This window comes from Echiichthys vipera (genome assembly GCF_963691815.1).
Source record: "Echiichthys vipera genome assembly, chromosome: 15".
NCBI lineage: Eukaryota > Metazoa > Chordata > Actinopteri > Perciformes > Trachinidae > Echiichthys > Echiichthys vipera.
The window spans coordinates 489,331-511,830 of record NC_139840.1 but is presented as its reverse complement, the minus strand read 5'-3'; the positions used below and the strand labels follow the sequence as shown (position 1 = coordinate 511,830).

At 49.8% G+C, this 22,500-nt stretch overlaps 4 protein-coding genes across 4 annotated transcripts in view; 1 reads left to right on the top strand and 3 right to left on the bottom strand.

Moving 5' to 3' along the window:
• The window catches only part of pex5lb (peroxisomal biogenesis factor 5-like b), a 27,610-nt gene extending 26,241 nt beyond the window's left edge, over positions 1-1,369 (bottom strand). The window contains exon 1 of the mRNA XM_083927948.1: positions 1,285-1,369. Within this exon, the coding sequence (XP_083784074.1) occupies positions 1,285-1,299 (15 nt within the window). The 5' untranslated portion in view covers positions 1,300-1,369. The remainder of the gene's footprint in view (positions 1-1,284) is intronic.
• A 673-nt stretch (positions 1,370-2,042) lies between these two features.
• On the bottom strand, positions 2,043-3,990 carry LOC310957971 (dual specificity protein phosphatase 18). The gene is made up of 2 exons (XM_083928739.1): positions 3,892-3,990; positions 2,043-3,296 (listed from the first exon to the last, which is right to left on the bottom strand). Exon 2 carries the CDS (start codon positions 3,289-3,291, stop codon positions 2,674-2,676), a length of 618 nt encoding a protein of 205 aa, XP_083784865.1. The 5' UTR covers positions 3,292-3,296; positions 3,892-3,990; the 3' UTR covers positions 2,043-2,673.
• A 557-nt stretch (positions 3,991-4,547) lies between these two features.
• sft2d3 (SFT2 domain containing 3) lies at positions 4,548-5,263 on the top strand (the record flags this gene model as incomplete). Its single annotated transcript, XM_083928503.1, has 1 exon — positions 4,548-5,263. One exon carries the CDS (start codon positions 4,548-4,550, stop codon positions 5,211-5,213), a length of 666 nt encoding a protein of 221 aa, XP_083784629.1. The 3' UTR covers positions 5,214-5,263.
• Positions 5,264-6,707: 1,444 nt separating this feature from the next.
• wdr33 (WD repeat domain 33) overlaps positions 6,708-22,500 on the bottom strand; it is a 19,233-nt gene continuing 3,440 nt past the window's right edge. Inside the window, exons 3-19 of the mRNA XM_083927876.1 lie at positions 21,897-21,992; positions 21,465-21,616; positions 18,536-18,633; positions 17,329-17,455; positions 17,080-17,234; positions 16,914-16,992; positions 16,712-16,822; positions 16,320-16,414; positions 16,149-16,235; positions 15,773-15,912; positions 15,534-15,689; positions 14,755-15,456; positions 14,616-14,673; positions 14,136-14,448; positions 9,948-10,105; positions 7,834-8,010; positions 6,708-7,391 (exon numbers count right to left, since the gene is read on the bottom strand). Of these exons, the coding sequence (XP_083784002.1) occupies positions 7,231-7,391; positions 7,834-8,010; positions 9,948-10,105; positions 14,136-14,448; positions 14,616-14,673; positions 14,755-15,456; positions 15,534-15,689; positions 15,773-15,912; positions 16,149-16,235; positions 16,320-16,414; positions 16,712-16,822; positions 16,914-16,992; positions 17,080-17,234; positions 17,329-17,455; positions 18,536-18,633; positions 21,465-21,616; positions 21,897-21,992 (2,865 nt within the window). The 3' untranslated portion in view covers positions 6,708-7,230. The remainder of the gene's footprint in view (positions 7,392-7,833; positions 8,011-9,947; positions 10,106-14,135; positions 14,449-14,615; positions 14,674-14,754; positions 15,457-15,533; positions 15,690-15,772; positions 15,913-16,148; positions 16,236-16,319; positions 16,415-16,711; positions 16,823-16,913; positions 16,993-17,079; positions 17,235-17,328; positions 17,456-18,535; positions 18,634-21,464; positions 21,617-21,896; positions 21,993-22,500) is intronic.

Below are 22,500 nucleotides of genomic sequence, written 5' to 3'. Positions count from 1 at the left end.
CCGTCTGGAGGAGGCCCCTGTCCCAGAGACCTGCAACTCACACTGGCGGGGACCCTGGAGCACCGTGGTGGAGCCCGGGGGTCAGGGGTCCCCCTGAAGAAGGAGGCCTTCAGGATCTGGTCTCCCAGAAGACTCCGGAGGTGGTTCTGAGGTCCCCACAGGTCTGAAGGGCTGCAGCCTCTGCTGGGTCAGAGGCAAAGCAGCGGGTGTGGGAGGAGTTCACACAAGTCCTGGAGAAGGACTTTGGGGGGCACCGAGGTGCTTCTGGACCACCATTCAGCACCTCAGGAGGGGGACACGGGGAACCGTCCAAGCTGTTCACAGTAAGGACGGTGTGAAGTGTGTTTCCTCAGGAGGGGGTCTGGAGTCTCCCTTAGAGAGAGGGGGAGAAGTTCAGCATCCGTGAGGAACTCGGAGTAGAGCCGCTGCTCCTTTGTGTTGAAAGGAGCCAGTTGAGGTGGTTCAGGATCATCTGGTCTGGATGAACCCTGGGCGCCTGTGTGTGTGTGTGTGTGTGTGTGTGTGTGTGTGTGTGTGTGTGTGTGTGTGTGTGTGTGTGTGTGTGTGTGTGTGTGTGTGTGTGTGTCTGCTTCCTTTGTCTCAGGAACAAACATTTATTAACTTCTCCTTAACTTTATTTTATTTATTGTCTTAATATTTATATTTTATATTTTATTTTTTTACTGTTAGAAAAAACTCTCCTTTAAAAGAGTAAAGTTTTGATTCTGACTCGATGTAATCATATTTATATAAATATATATAAATCATATATATGATCATAATGAATGGTTTATAGAAAGAAATAAATATAATAATAATAATATAATAATAATAAACAACAGAGCTGAGAAACAGAAATAAAAGTGATGTTTTATAAACATTTAAAGTTGTTTAAAGCAGAAACAGTAAAATAATAATAATAATAATAATAATAATGATAAAGTTTATCTTTAAACTGATGTTTGTGTTTAATTATTTATTTCTTTTATGAACCAATTAATTCCTGAATACTGTTTTTATTATTATAATAATTTAAAACATAAACAATAATAAAAACACTGATGTCAAAGCATCAGAACATTAAAACGATATTAACATTAAACATTAACATTAAAAATCTGCTGACGCGTTAAAAAGGTGAATTATTGAAGTTATTGATGAACTTTTAATGTTGTAATAATAATTCCCTCACTTCCGGTTGGGTTCGTGGAGATAATTATGAATATGAAATGAAAACACATCACAGGTTCGAGTCCGGACAGAGCAGCTGGACCGGATGCTCACCTGGACCTGGTACATCTCCCCGCTGCAGCCGCCAGCAGCGCACCGCAGCCCGGCTCCGCTGCGACCGTCCGCCCGGTGTCTCTGCTCCGGGGCCCGGGCCTCAGCGCTCACACCTGCCGCTCACAGACGCGGATCTCCGGCCGCTCCTCGCTGCTGCTCCCGCTCGGTTCTGCGCCCCGGTCCGTTCCGTCCAACCTGCCCGACGATGAAGCACCAAACGCCGCGGGATCCTGTGATCATCTCGCTCTGGTCCGGCGGAGGGCGGGACGAAAATAACCCGAGGAGAGCCGAACAGAGCCGAGGAGAGCCGAGCAGCCGAGCGGAGCCGAACAGCCGAGGAGAGCCGAACACAGCCGGGCAGAGCCGAGCAGAGCCGACAGCCGAGCGGAGCCGAACAGAGCCGAGCGGAGCCGAGCATAGCCGAGAAGAGTTGAAAAGAGCCGAGTAGAACCGAACACAGCCGAACAGCCGAGGAGAGCCGAACACAGCCGGGCAGAGCCGAGCAGAACCGAGCAGAGCCGAACAAACCCGAGCAAAGCCGAACACAGCCGAGCGGAGCCGAACAAACCCGAGCAAAGCCGAACATAGCCGAGGAGACCCGAACAGAGCGGAGCCGAACACAGCCGAGCAACACACCGTGACTTCCTGCAAGGGATTTCACAATAAAAGCGTTGGTGAATTATTAATGTTTAGATTTATTATTATTGTTTATAAAGTTGTTGTGAAACATGTTTGATGTGAACACATGAAAATCACTGTAGCTCCTCCCCTTTCCTGCTGTAACCGTGGAAACAGCGTCACAGGAAGTTTGATCGTAACAGTTTCATTCTTCATTTTTAACATTTTGTTCCCTTTTTCATCAGAACCACGACCACAAAAGTTAACAACGTCATCACCATGGAGACAGGAGAGATGCTAACACCCCGACGTGGCTAACAGTGGTTAGCTCGGGGCAGCACGGTGAAGGCATTCAAAGGTCTTTTTTAACCACTAATGCTGCTGAAAATAACAGCAAACCTCTGCAGCAGCATGAGAAGAGTCCCTACACACACACACACACACACACACACACACACACACACACACACACACACACACACACACACACACACACACACACACACACACACACACACACACACAACAAAGCGTCATCAGCGTAGTTAGTGAAGCCAGAGTTTATATTTTTAATCGTAAATCTGCGACTTTTTCTCGTAGATTTGCTTCTTTTTAATCCTCGTAAATAATAATAATAATAACATGATGCTGAGCTAACGGCTAACATGCTAGCCTGTGTTGGTCACATGTTTGAGTTGCATTGTGGGTAATGTTTAGAAAAGGAAGAAGAATGTCAGACATGTTGAAATGTTGTGCGTTTGAACCCGACGCTCAGACTTTGGCGGCGCCGGCTTTGGCTCTTCTCCTCTTGCTCGCTGGCGTCATCACCTGAGGGCGTGACATCACTGATGTCCGGGTCATTAGCGGTGACCTGGGGACCAGAGTCAGCCGGTTGGCCCGTGGAGGCGGCAGCGGCGCCCTTGGCGTCAGCGGCGGCGCCTCTGGCAGCACCCTGACGGTGTTGCTCCCGTACAGCCTCCTCTCGTACTGCAGCAGCTGCTCCCAGAAGCCGGCGTTCAGCCTGACGGAGGGCCGGCTCTCCTGGACCCAGCGGTGCGCCTGGCGGAGCGTCACCGCCCTGTAACGCATCAGGTACGCCATCACCAACGCCGGCGAGCGGCTCATACCCACGGCGCAGTGCACCAGAGTGCCCCCCGCGCGGTTGCCGTGGATACGCTCAGCCACCCGGTCGAAGTGGTCTCCGAGGCGAGCGCTGGGCAGGTCGGGGACGGGAACGCGCACGCACTCCACGCCGGCGTAGGCGGGGCAGGCGTGGCTGAGCGTGGCGTTGACGATCAGCGTGATGCCCTTCCGTGACACCAGCGCGGCGTTGAGGGGGGCGTCGGCGCTGCTCAGGAACAGGGTGGGCGTGATCTGAGACAGCGCCATGACACCTGAAACACAGCAGCCGTTAGCCTAGCTTAGCACAATGACTGGAGGCAGACAGGTGCTGCTAGCATAGCTCCGTCTGAACGACCGATGACTGCGGCTAAAAGACTCGTCATGAGTCAGCAACAGACAACCAGCAACCATGGCAACCAGCAACCATGGCAACCAGCAACCATGGCAACCAGCAACCATGGCAACCAGCAACCATGACAACCAGCAACCATGGCAACCAGCAACAGACAGCCAGCAACGCTATTGGCTGCTGCCATGGAAACAGACTAAATATATTTTTTATGGAAAAGCAAAACTTTGATTCTGTTCCAGGTGAATTATTATAAAAATAACTTTAATAAAGATTCAAACTTCAAACTTCATCAGGTGAAGATGATTTTTATGGTTTTACAGAAAGTTCTGGAACAAAATCACTGAAACAAACAACAAGAAAACAGCAAATCTATAAACTGAGCACACACACACACATGTGCAGCTACGCTAACGTGTCTGTGTGTGTGTGTGTGTGTGTGTCTCTGTGTCTGTGTATGTGCGTGTGTGTGTGTGTGTGTGTGTGTGTGTGTGTGTGTGTGAGTGTGTGTCTGTTACCTGGTCGGTTCCTTGTCTTTAGTTTTGCTTGTTTCTTCCTCTGATGGCTGCTCTGAATGAACACACACACACACACACACGGGTGATACCGTAGAAGGCCGTGTGTGTGTGTGTGTGTGTGTGTGTGTGTGTGTGTGTGTCTCAGGTTAATTTTAGTCCAACAGCTGAAGTCCGTCATCAGTTAAACAGAAACACTCCTCACGTCCGTCATGACTTTAAATTATAATTATTATTTAAAGGACAAATGTTTATTTATATGAAATATGTGAAAGATGATTTTTATTAATGTTTTAAATGTAGACAAATATAAATAAATATAATAACATTACAAAACACATTATTACATCATGTAATATATAATATAAAATAATAAATAATATACTTTAATATAATTGAATATAAAATAAAATATAAAAATACAATATTATAAAAAATATAATTTAATATAAAAATATTATAAATATATAATTTAATATACATTTATAACATAAAATAACACTTTAATAAACAACAATAGATTTTAATATAAAAATATAATATAAAATAAAACCCAGACCGGATGTTGTTGTTCTGTGGAGGACCGCCGGACCGGAAGTGCAGTAGCAGCAGAAGAAGAAAAATTTGTGCTAGCAGTTAGCCTGTTAGCTTCCTCCGTCATGGCGGAACTGAACCGGCAGCTGCAGGAGTACCTGATCCAGTCCAAGACCGGGTCCAAGGCCCAGGCTAAAGCCCCGTCCGGCTCCAGCACCACGGTGGACCTGGACGCCCCGGAGCCGGTCTCGGGGAGCTGGTTCGGCCGGTGGTCGAGCCCGTGGTCCGGACAGAGCTCCGGCGGCAGCAGCGGCTCCTCCTGGCCCTGGTCGGCCGAGCCGGACCCGTGTCTGCCGGGCCTGAGCCGGCGGCAGCGGCTGGTGGGCTCCGCGGTGCTCGGGGCCTTCTCGCTGCTGTGCTTCGGCCTCTCGGCTCTGTACGCGCCGCTGCTGCTCCTCTACGGCCGGAAGTTCGCGCTGCTCTGGTCCCTCGGGTCCCTGTTCGCCCTGTGCGCGGCCGCGGTGCTGCGGGGCCCCAGCAGACTGGCCTCGGGCCTGCGCACCTCCCCCGGGGCCGCCGTGTACCTGTGCGCCCTCGGGGGGACCCTGTACGCGGCGCTGAGCCTCCACAGCACCGTGCTCACGGCGCTGGGAGCCGCCCTGCAGGTCGCCGTCCTCCTCGGGGCCGTGGTGTCGCTGCTGCCCGGGGGCAGCGCCGGGATCCGCTTCATGGGGGGGATGGCGGCGTCCGCCCTCAAGAGGACCGTCACCGGGAAAACCATGCCGATCTGACCGAGGACTGAGCGGCTCAGCCCGGACACGTCTCACTGACACACGGGGCCCGGGGGCCTCAGGAGGGACTGTAGGGGGGCCTCAGGAGGGACTGTAGGGGGGCCTCAGGAGGGACTGTAGGGGGGCCTCAGGAGGGACTCGGGGGTCCAGTCCTCATTAAAGTGTGTCTCTGGTGTAAAGTCCACCACGGTCTTTTTCTGCACTTGAATCATCAGATAAAACACGGAGACAGTTTATTTTATTTTATTTCTCTGTAAAAACAATAAGAATGGAAGGTTTTTGATAATTAAACAGTTTAAATTGAGTTAAAAGTTTCATAAAAGCTCAGACGTGCTGGGGTTTGAACAGGGCCCCAAACTGCTGCTGAAATATAAAACACAGTGAATGAAACTGATCTAAAGTGTTTCCAGCGTCATCAGCGAAGTTAGTGAAGCCAGAGTTTATTAAAGACTTACCTACTGGCCCCTGCACCAGCTCCTCTCATAGTAAAGTGTGTGTGTACCTGTGTGTGTGTACCTGTGGTCTCACACTCAGCGTGTGTGTGTTATTTTCAGCAGCATTAGTGGTTAAAAAAGACCTTTGAATGCCTTCACCGTGCTGCCCCGAGCTAACCCCTGTTAGCCACGTCCGGCTGTTAGCATCTCTCCTGATTTCTACCTTAATAAAAACCGTCTCCATGGTTACGGAGGATTAAAGTGCAGAGGAGGAGTTTCCTGCTGTTCAGGGACCAATCACGTTTAATGTGTTTAATTTTTAACATGTTTGTTAATAAAATCACTTTAATACAGAAATAAACCAGTGAAGCAGCTGTGACCTCTGACCCTCACTGCTGTCCAAGCCCCGCCCACAGAGAGAGACTTCCTGTTAGTTTGGGTCAGCGTCAGGTCTCTGAGTGTCCACTAGGGGCAGGTTTCATGTTAAACATGTTTACACAGCATCATTAAACCTGTTTAAGGACCAAAGAACATTATGGTCTGTGTTTAGATCAGGTCTCCATGACAACGCTGAGGGGGAGGGGCTAGTTTTGATTTGATTGGAGGTTAAAGTTCATGAATAATTAGGGGCGTGGTCTCTTGAGTGACAGCTAGCCTCTGGCCCTCACTTCTCCTCGGAGGTAAACGTCAGCCAAATGGACGTACGCCCCTCCCCACAACGTCACATACATGCACTTTTATGGTCAGAGGAAATGAGTCACAGTGTGATGAACGTGTGGATGAAAGAGAACGGAGCTGACGGAGACGCTGCGTCTGTGACGCTGCGTCTGTGACGCTGCGTCTGTGACGCTGCGTCTGTGACGCTGCGTCTGTGAAGCTGCTCCACAACAGGAAACTCTGATTATTTAATAATAAAAATAAAAATGTCTGATTGACACGTTTCACATCAAAGGTCTGTTTGAACTGGATTCACTGATGAAACTGTGACTCTGATCTTTACAGACTGTTAATAAAGTTCAGAGTGTGTAAATAAAGTTTTGAGAGTTGAATGAAACACGTGTTTCAGTTTGAGTGTGAATCTTTATTGTTCACCGCAGTGAAAACACAAAAACATAGAAATCTTTTACAAAAAAGCAACGAGACGAAAACAGAAGAGACGAAGAAGATTCTCTACAATATGTTACATTAAAACGCTCGACCAATCAGAGCCCTCGCCTGTGGGCGGGCTCAGGCTGGACCAATCAGAGCCCGGGGATCGCCTGTGGGTGGGCTCAGGCTGGACCAATCAGAGCCCTCGCCTGTGGGCAGGCTCAGGCTGGACCAATCAGAGCCCGGGGATCGTCTGTGGGCGGGCTCAGGCTGGACCAATCAGAGCCCTCTCCTGTGGGCGGGCTCAGGCTGGACCAATCAGAGCCCTCTCCTGTGGGCGGGCTCAGGCTGGACCAATCAGAGCCCGGGGACTCATCTGTGGGCGGGCTCAGGCTGGACCAATCAGAGCCCAGCGTCCGGCCCACAGCCCTGACGGACCAACAGTTTGTCTGCCCCCCCCCAGAGACCAGGACCAGGGGACACGTTCTTCAGGACTACCGGCCCCGGCCCCTCGGGGGTCCTCTGGGTGCTGGGCCTCCTCTCCTGGGGACCATCCCGGGTCCTGGTCCTGGTCCTGGTCCTCCACCCGGACCCCAGCCGCCGCGTCCTCGACCAGACGGACCATAACCACCGTCCTCCCTCTGGGGGGGGCGACCTGCAGGGAATCAAACCACCGGGATGAGAGAGAGTGTGTGTGTGTGTGTGTGTGTGTGTGTGTGTGTGTGTGTATCTGTGTGTGTGTCTCTGTGTGTGTGTGTGTGTGTGTGTCTCTGTGTCTGTGTGTGTGTGTCTCTGTGTGTGTGTGTGTGTGTGTGTGTCTGTGTGTGTGTGTGTGTGTGTGTGTGTGTGTGTCTCTGTGTGTGTCTCTGTGTGTGTCTCTGTGTGTGTGTGTGTGTGTGTGTGTGTGTGTGTGTGTGTGTGTGTGTGTGTGTGTGTGTGTGTGTGTGTGTGTGTGTGTGTGTGTGTGTGTGTGTGTGTCTCTGTGTGTGTGTGTGTCCCTGTGTGTCTCTGTGTGTGTGTGTGTGTGTGTGTGTGTGTGTGTGTGTGTGTGTGTGTGTGTGTGTGTGTGTGTGTGTGTGTGTGTGTGTGAGACTCACCCCCCTCAGCCCCGGGGGTCTCCCTCTCTCGGGGGTCTCCGGTCCCGGGCCCGTCCTGCCACGGGCGCTTGCGGGGCGGCAGCGACGCCATGTCCATGCCCTGCAGCGAGGCCGAGCGCTCACGGGCCGCCGGGGACGACCCATCATGCATCTGCCCGTCACGGTAACCATCGTGACCTGCACACAGGAAGGAGAGGGGGACACCGCCACAATAAGAGTCTGCACACACACGACCACGCTGCAGCAACGAGGGGGAGGGAAGGAAGGGAAGGAGGGGAAGGGAAGGAAGGGAAGGAGAGGAAGGGAAGGAAGGGAAGGAGAGGAAGGGAAGGAAGGGAAGGAAGGGAAGGAAGGGAAGGAGAGGAAGGGAAGGAAGGGAAGGAGGGGAAGGGAAGGAAGGGAACGAGGGGAAGGAAGGGAAGGAGGGGAAGGGAAGGAAGGGAAGGAAGGGAAGGAGGGGAAGGGAAGGAAGGGAAGGAGAGGAAGGGAAGGAAGGGAAGGAGAGGAAGGGAAGGAAGGGAAGGAAGGGAAGGAAGGGAAGGAGAGGAAGGGAAGGAAGGGAAGGAGGGGAAGGGAAGGAAGGGAACGAGGGGAAGGAAGGGAACGAGGGGAAGGGAAGGAAGGGAACGAGGGAACGAGGGGAAGGGAAGGAAGGGAACGAGGGGAAGGAAGGGAACGAGGGGAAGGGAAGGAAGGGAACGAGGGAACGAGGGGAAGGGAAGGAAGGGAAGGAGAGGAAGGGAAGGAAGGGAAGGGAAGGAAGGGAAGGGAACGAGGGGAAGGAAGGGAAGGGAAGGAGGGGAAGGGAACGAGGGGAAGGGAAGGAAGGGAAGGAGGGGAAGGGAAGGAAGGGAAGGGAAGGAGGGGAAGGGAACGAGGGGAAGGAAGGGAAGGAAGGGAACGAGGGGAAGGAAGGGAACGAGGGGAAGGGAAGGAAGGGAACGAGGGAACGAGGGGAAGGGAAGGAAGGGAAGGAGAGGAAGGGAAGGAAGGGAAGGGAAGGAGGGGAAGGGAACGAGGGGAAGGAGGGGAGGGAAGGAGGGGAAGGGAACGAGGGGAAGGGAAGGAAGGGAAGGAGAGGAAGGGAAGGAGAGGAAGGGAAGGAGAGGAAGGGAAGGAAGGGAAGGGAACGAGGGGAAGGAAGGGAAGGAAGGGAACGAGGGGAAGCAAGGGAACGAGGGGAAGGGAAGGAAGGGAAGGAGAGGAAGGGAAGGAGGGGAAGGGAACGAGGGGAAGGGAAGGAAGGGAAGGAAGGGAAGGGAAGGAGGGGAAGGGAACGAGGGGAAGGAAGGGAACGAGGGGAAGGGAACGAGGGGAAGGGAAGGAAGGGAAGGAGAGGAAGGGAAGGAAGGGAAGGGAAGGAGGGGAAGGGAAGGAGGGGAAGGGAACGAGGGGAAGGAAGGGAAGGAGGGGAAGGGAAGGAAGGAGGGGAAGGGAACGAGGGGAAGGGAAGGAAGGGAACGAGGGGAAGGGAAGGAAGGGAAGGAGGGGAAGGGAAGGAAGGAAGGGCAGGAGGGGAAGGGAACGAGGGGAAGGGAAGGAAGGGCAGGAGGGGAAGGGAACGAGGGGAAGGGAAGGAAGGGAACGAGGGGAAGGAAGGGAACGAGGGGGAGGGAACGAGGGGAAGGAGGGGAAGGAAGGGAAGGAAGGGAAGGAAGGGAACGAGGGGAAGGGAAGGAAGGGAACGAGGGGAAGGGAAGGAAGGGAAGGAGAGGAAGGGAAGGAAGGGAAGGGAAGGAAGGGAACGAGGGGAAGGGAAGGAAGGGAAGGAGGGGAAGGGAAGGAGGGAAGGGAAGGAAGGGAAGGAAGGGAACGAGGGGAAGGGAAGGAGGGGAACGAGGGGAAGGGAAGGAGGGAAGGGAAGGAAGGGAAGGAAGGGAAGGAGGGGAAGGGAAGGAGGGAAGGGAAGGAAGGGAAGGAAGGGAACGAGGGGAAGGGAAGGAGGGGAACGAGGGGAAGGGAAGGAGAGGAAGGGAAGGAAGGGAAGGGAAGGAGGGGAAGGGAAGGAAGGGAAGGAGGGGAAGTGATCAGAGACAAACATGGCGGACAGACGGTCTCACCTGCTCTGGGCGGACAGACGGTCTCACCTGCTCTGGGCGGACAGACGGTCTCACCTGCTCTGGGCGGACCCCCTCCTCGAGGCGGTCTCCCTCGGCCTCCGTTGTCCCAGCCTCGACCCATCTCCTCTGCGCTGTCGTAGACCTCCTCCGCGCCCCCGTAGTCCTCAGGGTAACTACGAGCTACGGGCCGACCGGGGCCACCGCCTCTGAACCTGGAACACCCAGAGACCACTTCAGACCACAGACCGTGTAAAGACAGACTGTGTAAAGACAGACCGTGTAAAGACAGACTGTGGAAAGACAGACTGTGGAAAGACAGACTGTGTAAAGACAGACTGTGTAAAGACAGACTGTGTAAAGACAGACTGTGTGTAAAGACAGACTGTGTATAAAGACAGACTGTGTATAAAGACAGACTGTGTAAAGACAGACTGTGTAAAGACAGACTGTGTAAAGACAGACTGTGTAAAGACAGACTGTGTGTAAAGACAGACTGTGTAAAGACAGACTGTGTATAAAGACAGACTGTGTAAAGACAGACTGTGTGTAAAGACAGACTGTATAAAGACAGACTGTGTAAAGACAGACTGTGTATAAAGACAGACTGTGTAAAGACAGACTGTGTGTAAAGACAGACTGTATAAAGACAGACTGTGTAAAGACAGACTGTGTGTAAAGACAGACTGTATAAAGACAGACTGCGTAAAGACAGACTGCGTAAAGACAGACTGTGTATAAAGACAGACTGTGTAAAGACAGACTGTGTGTAAAGACAGACTGTATAAAGACAGACTGTGTAAAGACAGACTGTGTAAAGACAGACTGTGTAAAGACAGACTGTGTAAAGACAGACTGTATAAAGACAGACTGTGTAAAGACAGACTGTGTAAAGACAGACTGTGTATAAAGACAGACTGTATAAAGACAGACTGTGTAAAGACAGACTGTATAAAGACAGACTGTGTAAAGACAGACTGTGTAAAGACAGACTGTGTGTAAAGACAGACTGTATAAAGACAGACTGTGTAAAGACAGACTGTGTAAAGACAGACTGTGTAAAGACAGACTGTGTAAAGACAGACTGTGTAAAGACAGACTGTATAAAGACAGACTGTATAAAGACAGACTGTATAAAGACAGACTGTGTAAAGACAGACTGTATAAAGACAGACTGTGTAAAGACAGACTGTATAAAGACAGACTGTGTATAAAGACAGACTGTATAAAGACAGACTGTGTAAAGACAGACTGTATAAAGACAGACTGTGTAAAGACAGACTGTGTAAAGACAGACTGTGTGTAAAGACAGACTGTATAAAGACAGACTGTGTAAAGACAGACTGTGTAAAGACAGACTGTGTAAAGACAGACTGTATAAAGACAGACTGTGTAAAGACAGACTGTGTAAAGACAGACTGTGTAAAGACAGACTGTATAAAGACACACTGTGTAAAGACAGACTGTGTGTAAAGACAGACTGTATAAAGACAGACTGTGTAAAGACAGACTGTGTAAAGACAGACTGTATAAAGACAGACTGTGTGTAAAGACAGACTGTGTGTAAAGACAGACTGTGTGTAAAGACAGACTGTGTAAAGACAGACTGTGTGTAAAGACAGACTGTGTAAAGACAGACTGTATAAAGACAGACTGTGTAAAGACAGACTGTGTGTAAAGACAGACTGTATAAAGACAGACTGTGTAAAGACAGACTGTGTAAAGACAGACTGTGTAAAGACAGACTGTATAAAGACAGACTGTGTAAAGACAGACTGTGTAAAGACAGACTGTGTATAAAGACAGACTGTGTAAAGACAGACTGTGTAAAGACAGACTGTGTAAAGACAGACTGTGTGTAAAGACAGACTGTGTATAAAGACAGACTGTGTATAAAGACAGACTGTGTAAAGACAGACTGTGTAAAGACAGACTGTGTGTAAAGACAGACTGTGTGTAAAGACAGACTGTGTAAAGACAGACTGTGTGTAAAGACAGACTGTGTAAAGACAGACTGTGTAAAGACAGACTGTGTGTAAAGACAGACTGTGTGTAAAGACAGACTGTGTAAAGACAGACTGTATAAAGACAGACTGTGTGTAAAGACAGACTGTGTGTAAAGACAGACTGTGTGTAAAGACAGACTGTGTGTAAAGACAGACTGTGTGAAGACAGACTGTGTAAAGTCAGATTGTATAAAGACAGACTGTGTAAAGACAGACTGTGTAAAGACAGACTGTGTAAAGACAGACTGTGTGTAAAGACAGACTGTGTGTAAAGACAGACTGTATAAAGACAGGCTGTGTAAAGACAGACTGTGTAAAGACAGACTGTGTAAAGACAGACTGTGTAAAGACAGATTGTGTGTAAAGACAGACTGTGTGTAAAGACAGACTGTATAAAGACAGACTGTGTGTAAAGACAGACTGTGTAAAGACAGACTGTGTGTAAAGAAAGACTGTGTAAAGACAGACTGTATAAAGACAGACTGCGTAAAGACAGACTGTGTGTAAAGACAGACTGTGTGTAAAGACAGACTGTGTAAAGAAAGACTGTATAAAGACAGACTGTGTAAAGACAGACTGTGTGTAAAGACAGACTGTGTGTAAAGACAGACTGTGTAAAGACAGACTGTGTAAAGAAAGACTGTGTAAAGACAGACTGTGTAAAGACAGACTGCGTAAAGACAGACTGCGTAAAGACAGACTGCGTAAAGACAGACTGTGTAAAGTCAGATTGTATAAAGACAGACTGTGTAAAGACAGACTGTGTAAAGACAGACTGCGTAAAGACAGACTGTGTAAAGACAGACTGTGTAAAGACAGACTGTATAAAGTCAGATTGTATAAAGACAGACTGTGTAAAGACAGACTGTGTAAAGACAGACTGTATAAAGACAGACTGTGTAAAGTCAGATTGTATAAAGACAGACTGTGTAAAGACAGACTGCGTAAAGACAGACTGTGTAAAGACAGACTGTATAAAGACAGACTGTGTAAAGTCAGATTGTATAAAGACAGACTGTGTAAAGACAGACTGTGTAAAGACAGACTGCGTAAAGACAGACTGTGTAAAGACAGACTGTATAAAGACAGACTGTGTAAAGACAGACTGTATAAAGACAGACTGTATAAAGACAGACTGTGTAAAGACAGACTGCGTAAAGACAGACTGTGTAAAGACAGACTGTATAAAGACAGACTGTGTAAAGTCAGATTGTATAAAGACAGACTGTGTAAAGACAGACTGTGTAAAGACAGACTGCGTAAAGACAGACTGCGTAAAGACAGACTGTGTAAAGTCAGATTGTATAAAGACAGACTGTGTAAAGACAGACTGTGTAAAGACAGACTGCGTAAAGACAGACTGTATAAAGACAGACTGTGTAAAGTCAGATTGTATAAAGACAGACTGTGTAAAGACAGACTGCGTAAAGACAGACTGTGTAAAGACAGACTGTATAAAGACAGACTGTGTAAAGTCAGATTGTATAAAGACAGACTGTGTAAAGACAGACTGTGTAAAGACAGACTGCGTAAAGACAGACTGTGTAAAGACAGACTGTGTAAAGACAGACTGTGTAAAGACAGACTGCGTAAAGACAGACTGTGTAAAGACAGACTGTGTAAAGACAGACTGTATAAAGACAGACTGTGTAAAGACAGACTGTGTAAAGACAGACTGTGTAAAGACAGACTGTGTATAAAGACAGACTGTGTAAAGACAGACTGCGTAAAGACAGACTGCGTAAAGACAGACTGTGTAAAGTCAGATTGTATAAAGACAGACTGTGTAAAGACAGACTGTGTAAAGACAGACTGCGTAAAGACAGACTGTGTAAAGACAGACTGTATAAAGACAGACTGTATAAAGACAGACTGTGTAAAGACAGACTGTGTAAAGACAGACTGTATAAAGACAGACTGTGTAAAGACAGACTGTGTAAAGACAGACTGTGTAAAGACAGACTGTATAAAGACAGACTGTATAAAGACAGACTGTGTAAAGACAGACTGTGTAAAGACAGACTGTGCAAAGACAGACTGTGCAAAGACAGACTGTGCAAAGACAGACTGTGTGTAAAGACAGACTGTGTAAAGACAGACTGTATAAAGACAGACTGTATAAAGACAGACTGTATAAAGACAGACTGTATAAAGACAGACTGTGTAAAGTCAGATTGTATAAAGACAGACTGTATAAAGACAGACTGTATAAAGACTGACTGTGTAAAGACAGACTCACCTTTCGTCTCTCCGTCCTCTGAACTCTCCTCCGGTGAACCTCTCTTCGGGGCCCCAGTTGCCTCCGTTACCGGCTCCTGCTGCCCCCCGGTGTCCTCCGCCCCTGTGTCCTCCCCCTACGCTGCCCTGGTATCCTGGTCCTGGTCTCCAGCCCTCCTCTCTGCCATGGAAGTCCTGGCCTCCATCGAAGTCTTGCGGTCCCCGTCGACCCTGCTGGTTGTCTCCCCAATAAGTACCCGAGCCCTGTTCTTGTGCTCCGGGGCCCTGCCGGTCAGGGGGGCCCATGTGGTGGTTTGGCGGCGGCCCCCGGGGGTCTGAGGAGAGAGGATGGTGGTTATCAGGGGCCGGGAAACATCTCTGTCCAAGATCCAAACGTTATTATTCATGTTCAAGGACATTGTTAGCATGTTAGCATGTTCTCGTTTGGAGAAGCATGAGAATAAAACCATCTGGAGGAGTCCGGTGAAGAGGTCTCTCTCACCTTTGCTGCTGGGCCCCTGCTGGCCCATCCCGTGCATCATGGGCCCCGAGTTCTGACCCTGGAAAGACCAAATCCTGTTAACACCTCATTCACACAACAACACTACTGCAGCTGATCCTGTGTGTCAGACGCCACTCACCTGACTCTGCATGTACGGGGGCCCCTGCATGTTTCCATGGGGCCCCTGCATGTTTCCATGGGGTCCTTGCATGTTTCCATGGGGCCCCTGCATGTTTCCATGCGGTCCCTGAATGTTACCAGGGGGCCCCTGCGTGTTTCCTGGGGGCCCGTGCATCCCTCCCTGGGGCCCCTGCATGTTGCCCATCCCATAGTTGTTTGGCGCATTGCCGTGTGTCCTGGGTGGGGGCCCCATCATCCCACCCTGCGGGCCCATCATGCTCCCCTGAGATGGAGGCCCCTGAGGATCCCTTGGACCCATTCCTCGAGGAGGGGGGCCCATCATCCCACCATGGGGCCCTTGCATCCCTCTGGGTCCCATGCCGTGAGGCCCTTGGGGGCCCATATTTCTTGGTGCACCGGGATGTCTCTGCATACCTTGGGGTCCCTGCATGTCTGGTGGTCCCATCATGCCCTGAGGGGGCCCCTGGTGGGACTGGGGTCCAGAGGGGGGCATGAAAGGAGGATGCATGCCTCCAGGGCCCATGGGAGGCCCCATGTTGTTGGGCATCTGCTGAGGCGGCATGTTTGGGGGGAAGCCCTGCTGTCCAGGAGGCATCGGGCCCCCAGGAGCTCCGGGGCCACCAGGGAAGGGGGCCATGGGGCCTTGTCCCTGTGGGGGGCCCAAGTTCCCGTCTGCGTTCATCTGATTCATCTTCATCTGCTGCAGAGAGAAGCGAGGAGTTCAGCGTGTGAAGGATCAGACGTCAGCTGACGACAGGAAGAACAGAGGGCACAAACCTCGAGCAGCAGCGGGTTGGTGTACTGCAGCGCCGCCATCTCCTGCTCCATCTCCGCCTGACTCTTCTTCTTCCCGTCCACTTTCTGCTCCACCTTCCGCTCTTTGGACGGGTCTCCCCCCGGCGGCATCATGGGGACTTTATTCTCCGCCCAGGCCTGAAGAGAGGAGGCAGAGCAGAACACTGTCTCTACAGCTCACACACGCTCCAGCAGCTCAGGAGGAAGGTCCGGACGTTTACCTGCTGGAACTGGGCCGGGATCGGTTTGGCGTACGGGACTTTCTTCTGCGGGACCTTCTTGGTGTCTTTACCCATGACCTCGTCCATGCCCCAGTCCAGACCGGGGATGGACATCTCCACTTCAGGGGCCACCTCTTTACCTGGAGACAAACGTTACTGCGGCGTTACACTTGAGGAACCTTTAGAGAGCAGAGCTCAAAGACACTTACAGGAAACATCAGCATCAAAACCTGTACTGAGGAAATATCACGGGACCTAACGTGGATCCCTGTGGGACACCTTTCTCACTTTCATGTTTTCTGTCACGAATAAAAAACCTGTTCATCTTATTCCCTTGAAGCCTGGACCCGTGCAGAGGCTCCAGGGTGAGACTTACTGCTCTGCTCCAGCTCCATGGCAGCCTTCAGCTGCTCGGGGATCCCCATCCCAGGGATGCAGGCCACGCTGTTCAAGTCCATGTCGTCTGAAACACACACACAGAAGCAAAACGGTCAGCAGCGGTGATAAAGATCTGATCTCACGCTTTTGTCCGTGCCCCTGAACTCACCGTACTCCATGCCATCCTCTGACATCCCCGGCAGCAGGTTCAGGTTGTAGCGGTCCCTCATCTTATCACCCGGACGGTTCCTCGTCCAGAACTTACTGAAACGGGTACAGAGACAAGTTCATCACTGCTTTACTGAACAGGCCCGCAGGGTTGGGTGTCCCGCAGGGTCAGGTACCTCGCAGGGTCAGAGACCGGAAGGGTCAGGTGCACCGCAGGGTCATGTACCCCCTCAGGGTCAGGTACCCCCACAGGGTCAGGGGCCCTGACTCGCAGAGACCTTCAGTGACTGAACATAGTGGGTCTGTCCCAATAAATAAAGAGTCTCCATGAATCGACCACAGGGTAGAGACTGTTTAATTCTCGGGGACCTACTGTTGAAAACAAACATGTACCTGGTGTGGTCGTTGGAGCCGGAGCAGAGGATGTGACCCAGCGGGTGCCAGGCCAGACTCCAGATCATCCCCTCATGAGCCATCTCCATCCCCCCGACCTCCTTCTCCACCCTGAACACAGCAGCAGTGAAGAGGTCAGAGGTCAGAGCAGCAGGAACCCTGTGGGTTCATGGTGTCACGCGGGAGAGCGGAACTACGTTACCCAGTGTGCCAGAAGAGCAGCGAGCCGTCAGAGCCTCCGCTGGCAAACAGGCCCTCATGGACCGGGTGCCACGCCACCGCTGGGACACAAACACAGGAAGAGCACTCAGACATAAGCTGCTGATTGGGTGACACTGACGCCGTGGTCACACTGAGGGACCGCTCACCTGTGGCCTCCTTCTTGTGGCCTCGGAACACCTGCAGCTCCTCCTTCAGGTTCCTGATGTCGAACAGTTTGCACAGGTGGTCACGTGACGCCGTCAGCAGCCAGTTCCCGTTCAGGTTCCACTTCACCTCCATCACCGTGTTCTTGTGGGCGTGGCTGCAGAGACGCGTCACATGAACAGAGAGAGAAACAACACCTTTACAGACTGAACCCTCACAGACTTCTGTAACTGAAGCAAAGTGTGACTCACAGCGTGGCGAGGCTCTGTCCCGTCTTTGGGTCCCAGAACTTGATCGGCTGCTGACTGTCTTTACTGCCCGACACCACCAGACCTTTGGTGGGGTGCCAGTCCACACACTTCACATCCGCACCGTGACCTGTGCACACACACACACACACACAGAGACACACACACACAGAGACACACACACACACGGGCACACACAGAGACACACGCACACACACGTGCACACAGAGACACAGACACACACACACACAGACACACACACACAGAGACACACACAGAGACACAGACACACACACAGAGACACACAGAGACACAGACACACACACAGACACACACACACACACACACAGAGACACACAGAGACACACACACACACAATGAGTTTCCTTTATTTCATTATTACTGTAAACCTGTGAAAGTTGTTGATGCGTGTTATGCTGCGGCGTGTTGTGTTGTGGCGTGCTGCGGTGGGCGTGTTGTGCCTTGGCGTGGCGTGTCGTGGCATGTTGTGATGCGGTGAGAGCGTTGTGTTGCGCTGCGGTGGGCGTGTTGTGCCATGGCGGGCGTGTTGTGCTGCGGTGTGTTGTGTTGTGGCGGGCGTGTTGTGCTGTTGCGTGTTGTGCCATGGCGGGCGTGTTGTGTTGCGGTGGGCATGTTGTGTTTTGTTGGGGGCGTGTTGTGTTGTGCAGCGCTGCGGAGGGCGTGTTGTGTTATGCTGTGGTGGGCTTGTTGTGCTGTGGTGGGCGTGGTGTGCTGCGGTGGGCGTGGTGTGCCCTGGCGTGTTGTGTTGCGTTGCGGTGGGCGTGTTGTGTTGTGCCATGGCGTGTTGTGCTGAGACTTGGGCGCGTTGTGTTTTGTTGGGGGCGTGTTGTGTTGTGCAGCGCTGCGGAGGGTGTGTTGTGCTGCGGTGGGCGTGTTGTGTTGTGCTGCGGTGGGCGTGTTGTGTTGTGCTGCGGTGGGCGTGTTGTGTTGTGTCGTGGTGTGTTGCGTTGCGTTGCGTTGGGCGTGTTGTGTTGTGTCGTGGTGTGTTGTGCGGTAATGGGCGTGCAGTGCTGAGGCGTGTTGTGTTGCGGTGGGCGTGTTGTGTTGTGCCGTGGTGTGTTGTGCGGTAATGGGCGTGCCGTGCTGAGGCGTGTTGTGCTGCGGTGGGCGTGTTGTGTTGTGGCGTGTTGTGTTGTGCGGTAATGGGCGTGCCGTGCTGGGCGCGTACCTCGGAGGATCCGCTCCTCGTGGCAGCGCAGGAAGTCCCAGATGCGAACGGTGCCGTCGTCGGAGCAGGTGGCGAATTTATTATCTGTGGGGGAGAAACTGGAGAAGACAAGCAGAGCGTCACCATGGCGACAGGGACCTCTGGACCCTGATTGGTCCGCTCATTCTGAACGGCGGCGCGGTGGTCGATGACATCAGCACGAACCAACACACAACTGAAGACGCCTTCAAGGGCCGTGGGAAAAGTCAGAACCACGCTGGGACAGAGAAAGTTTAATGTGCTGCGTCAGAGTTTAGACACAAACTAGATTTAACTGTTTATGACACATTTATTTTTTTATTTAGTTTTATTTATTTATTCACAACATTTATGTTTATTTTCTACCTGACAATTATTTTTAAAACATTTATGCAATTTTTTTTCATTTATTTATTAAGTTAAGTTTTGTTTTTCTGACACAATAATTAAGTTTATTTATTACGTACATTTATTATCTGTTTAGGATACTTTTGTTTATGACTTAAGTTTATTTTTTACTTATTTGACACATTTATTTGGATAAAACATTTATTTTTGATATTTTATTTATTACATTAGTTTTTTATTTATTTGACAAATTTATTTATTTATGACATTTTTAGTTTATTTTTTATTTGACACATTTGTTGAGAACATTTCTTTAAGACAAATGTTTTTATTTATTAATTTTATTTATTTAGGACACATTTATCAGTTTGTTACATATTTATTAGCTTATTTTTATTAATTTAAGACACATTTATTTGTTAACTTTTTATTAATGACACATTTGTGTATTTGTTACGTTTATTTATATATTTAAGAAACATTTATTTGGATTTATTGAGGACAAACTTGTGTTTTGTGTCCCGGAGCTGAAGCTCTCAGCGTCTCTGAACGACGTTTGAAAGAGAACAAATTTCTGCTTTGATGGTTTTTATTCACGTTTCTTTGATAAATAAATAAATAAATAACTTTATTTAAATAACTTTATTTATCCCCGAGGGGAAATGAGGTCGTCGTAGCAGCAGCAGTAAAAAACCATCAGAAATATAAAAATAAGATAAAATATAAAATAAAAATATGAACAACAATGAAATAAAAGCACAGTATCACAGATAAACACTATATTACAGATGTGCTGATGTGGATTTGAATGTGCAAGAGAGAGAAAGGTGCATTCAGTGACGGGTCACTTTGAGTAGTGAGAGTTTAGTCCCAGAGCGTCGCTCACTGTGCAGCGTCGCTGTGCAGCGTCACTGCGCAGCGTCAGGGTTTACACAAACATCTGGACGACACCAATGTTTCCACAATATCTAAGAAATCAATCCTAAAGTTAAATTTCTAATAACTAAATTATAAATATAAAGATCTAATAACTAAATCCTGACTATCAGGGTTAGAGAGATTCTTCTCTAACTCAGGAGTTCTGCTCTTCACGCTGCAGCAGCTGAGGACTGAACTCCGTCTCTAAAGGATCCTGATAAACACGATCTTTGTGTGACACGTTCACTCTGAGCTAACGACTCCGTCCTCTCGTCTGTTTCCTGTTTGACTCACACACCTGTTAAACACCAAACATGGAGCCTGAGAGGCACGCCGCTGAGGATTATGGGTAGTGTAGTGTTGGACTAGTCTGCCATTAGCTGCTAATGTTAGCTCGCTGCTAATGCACTGAACTGTTAGCTAGCTGATGTAGCAACATCCTGTCTTGAGTGGAAAACGTCGGCTGAGCCGTCCAGACTCTTCTGCTAGCTCGCCGTTTTAACACGACTTCATCAGCTAACGCTAGGAAGCGAATAACGCTAGATCCATGCAGCGCAGCTAAGTTACAGCTAGCTGGCTATCCTTAGCTTCTTGCTAATGTTAGCTCACTGAAACCTAAGCTGGCTAACGTTGGCTTCGTGCTAGTGTTAGCTCAGTGAAACCTGAGCTCGATAACTTTAGCTTCTTGCTAATGTTAGCAGTGAAACCTGAGCTGGCTCACGTTGGCTGCTCGGTAATATTAGCTCGCTGAAACATGGGCTTGCTAACATTAGCTTGTCTCGGCTGCATGAACGCTCTGTGGCGTCGGCTAACAGAGGGATTTAAAAAAGGCTTTATCGTAAAAATGACGATGATTTATTTTACAGCTTTAAAGCAACACGGTGCCGACCAATCACGTCCAGTCTCACTGTTTTGTCACTGATGACAGTTTATGAACATTACACAGAAGATTTAAAGGGACAGTCGACGTATTTCACACATCGAGTTGATTTACTGGACTGAGCAGGACCGGGACCAGGACCGGGACCGGGACCGGGACCAGGACCGGGACCGGGACCGGGACCAGGACCAGGACTCTGTTCTAGTCTGACGGTCGTGTGATGTCATCTCTACAAACGTCTAGCGTACTGTCTGCATCACAACCTGGAGGCGTGGAGTCTGACGGACGTGGCAGGAGGCGCTAACAGAGACAGGTGCATCATGGGAGATGTAGGATCCAGGGTCTAGTCCCTTTATTCAAACATCTACAGCTTCAGACCAGCAGGGGGACTGTGCGTCTCTTTATTCTTTCAAAACTTTATTGACTAAGACTTTATTAGGCCCCCCCCACAACACCACTGGGCCCCCCACAGCACTGGGCCCCCCCCCACAGCACTGCCCCCCCCCCACAGCACTGGGCCTGCCCTGAACCAGGTAGATAAACGAGGATGACTTTATTCACAGAGAGAAACGGCTCCTCAGGAAGAGCATCAACAACAGATCACTGCAGTGTTGCATCAGCACACACGTACATCTGCCCCCAATCCACAACAACAACAACAACAACAGCGGCAGCGTCGTGTGGCAGCGCGAGGCGAGATGGCGCCCCCGCGGGGCCGACACGGACACAGGGTCAACTACAGAAAAGGGTAGATTGGGTATAAACCTGGCTTCTCTAATGGCCTCCTTGTGAGCCTGGAACATCTTGACGTTGTTCATGTTGGACTGCCAGTACTTGACGTAGCCGCCGTGGTCCGCCGTCAGCATCCACATGTCGTTGTGAGACCAGGTCATGGCCCGGACCGGACTGTCGTGGGCCTGCAGGGGACAGAGGACAGAGGACGTCAGGACGGAGCGGCTCCACGCGCTCGAACTCACGGCTCAGAGTCAAACATGGGACTGAAGCGTAAAGTAGAGAATCATCTGCATACAAACAGTTATTCTAGTAACGTTAGCTTCTCACTAATTTGAGTTCATTGTATGTTTGAATATAAAATAACAGGTGTGTGTGTGTGTGTGTGTGTGTGTGTGTGTGTGTGTGTGTTTGTGTGTGCGCCTCTGTGTGTGTGTGTGTGTGTGTGTGCGTGCGTGCGTTCACCTGCAGAATGGTCTCAAAGTTGAAGGTGAGTCCGTTCCACAGCGTGAACTCTCCGCTGGAGGCTCCGGTCACCAGACGGCGTCCTTCAGGAGTCCACTGACACACACAGGAAGAACACACACGTTAGAAAACATTAGCTTACACACACACACACACACACACACACACACATATATATAATATATTACATATACGTGTGTGGATCATTCATGTGTTGATGTTGAAATAAAATCTATTGTTTGAGGAGACATTAGAATAATAAGAATCAAAGATATGATGACTTGTGATTATTAATATTAATAAAGACAAGAAGAACAAAACTCTCCAAAGACAGAACAGTGAATTCTGATGAGCTGGAGAACTGAACTTATGTCTCTGTTCTCTTTGTTGTTGTTTTCTTTTCTCTTGTTTGTTGTTTTGCTGTGACTCGTTTTGACCCATGAGCCAAATTCAACCTGAATGTTTACGTTGTTTATGATCAATGATGAGAAATAATCATAAATAATAAGAGGGGGTTATTGTCTGAACATGGATTCATCCGCGGCTGCGTTTGCTTGTTTTTCTCTTTATTTGTTTTTAAGATGGAAACTAAACCCAACGTGGA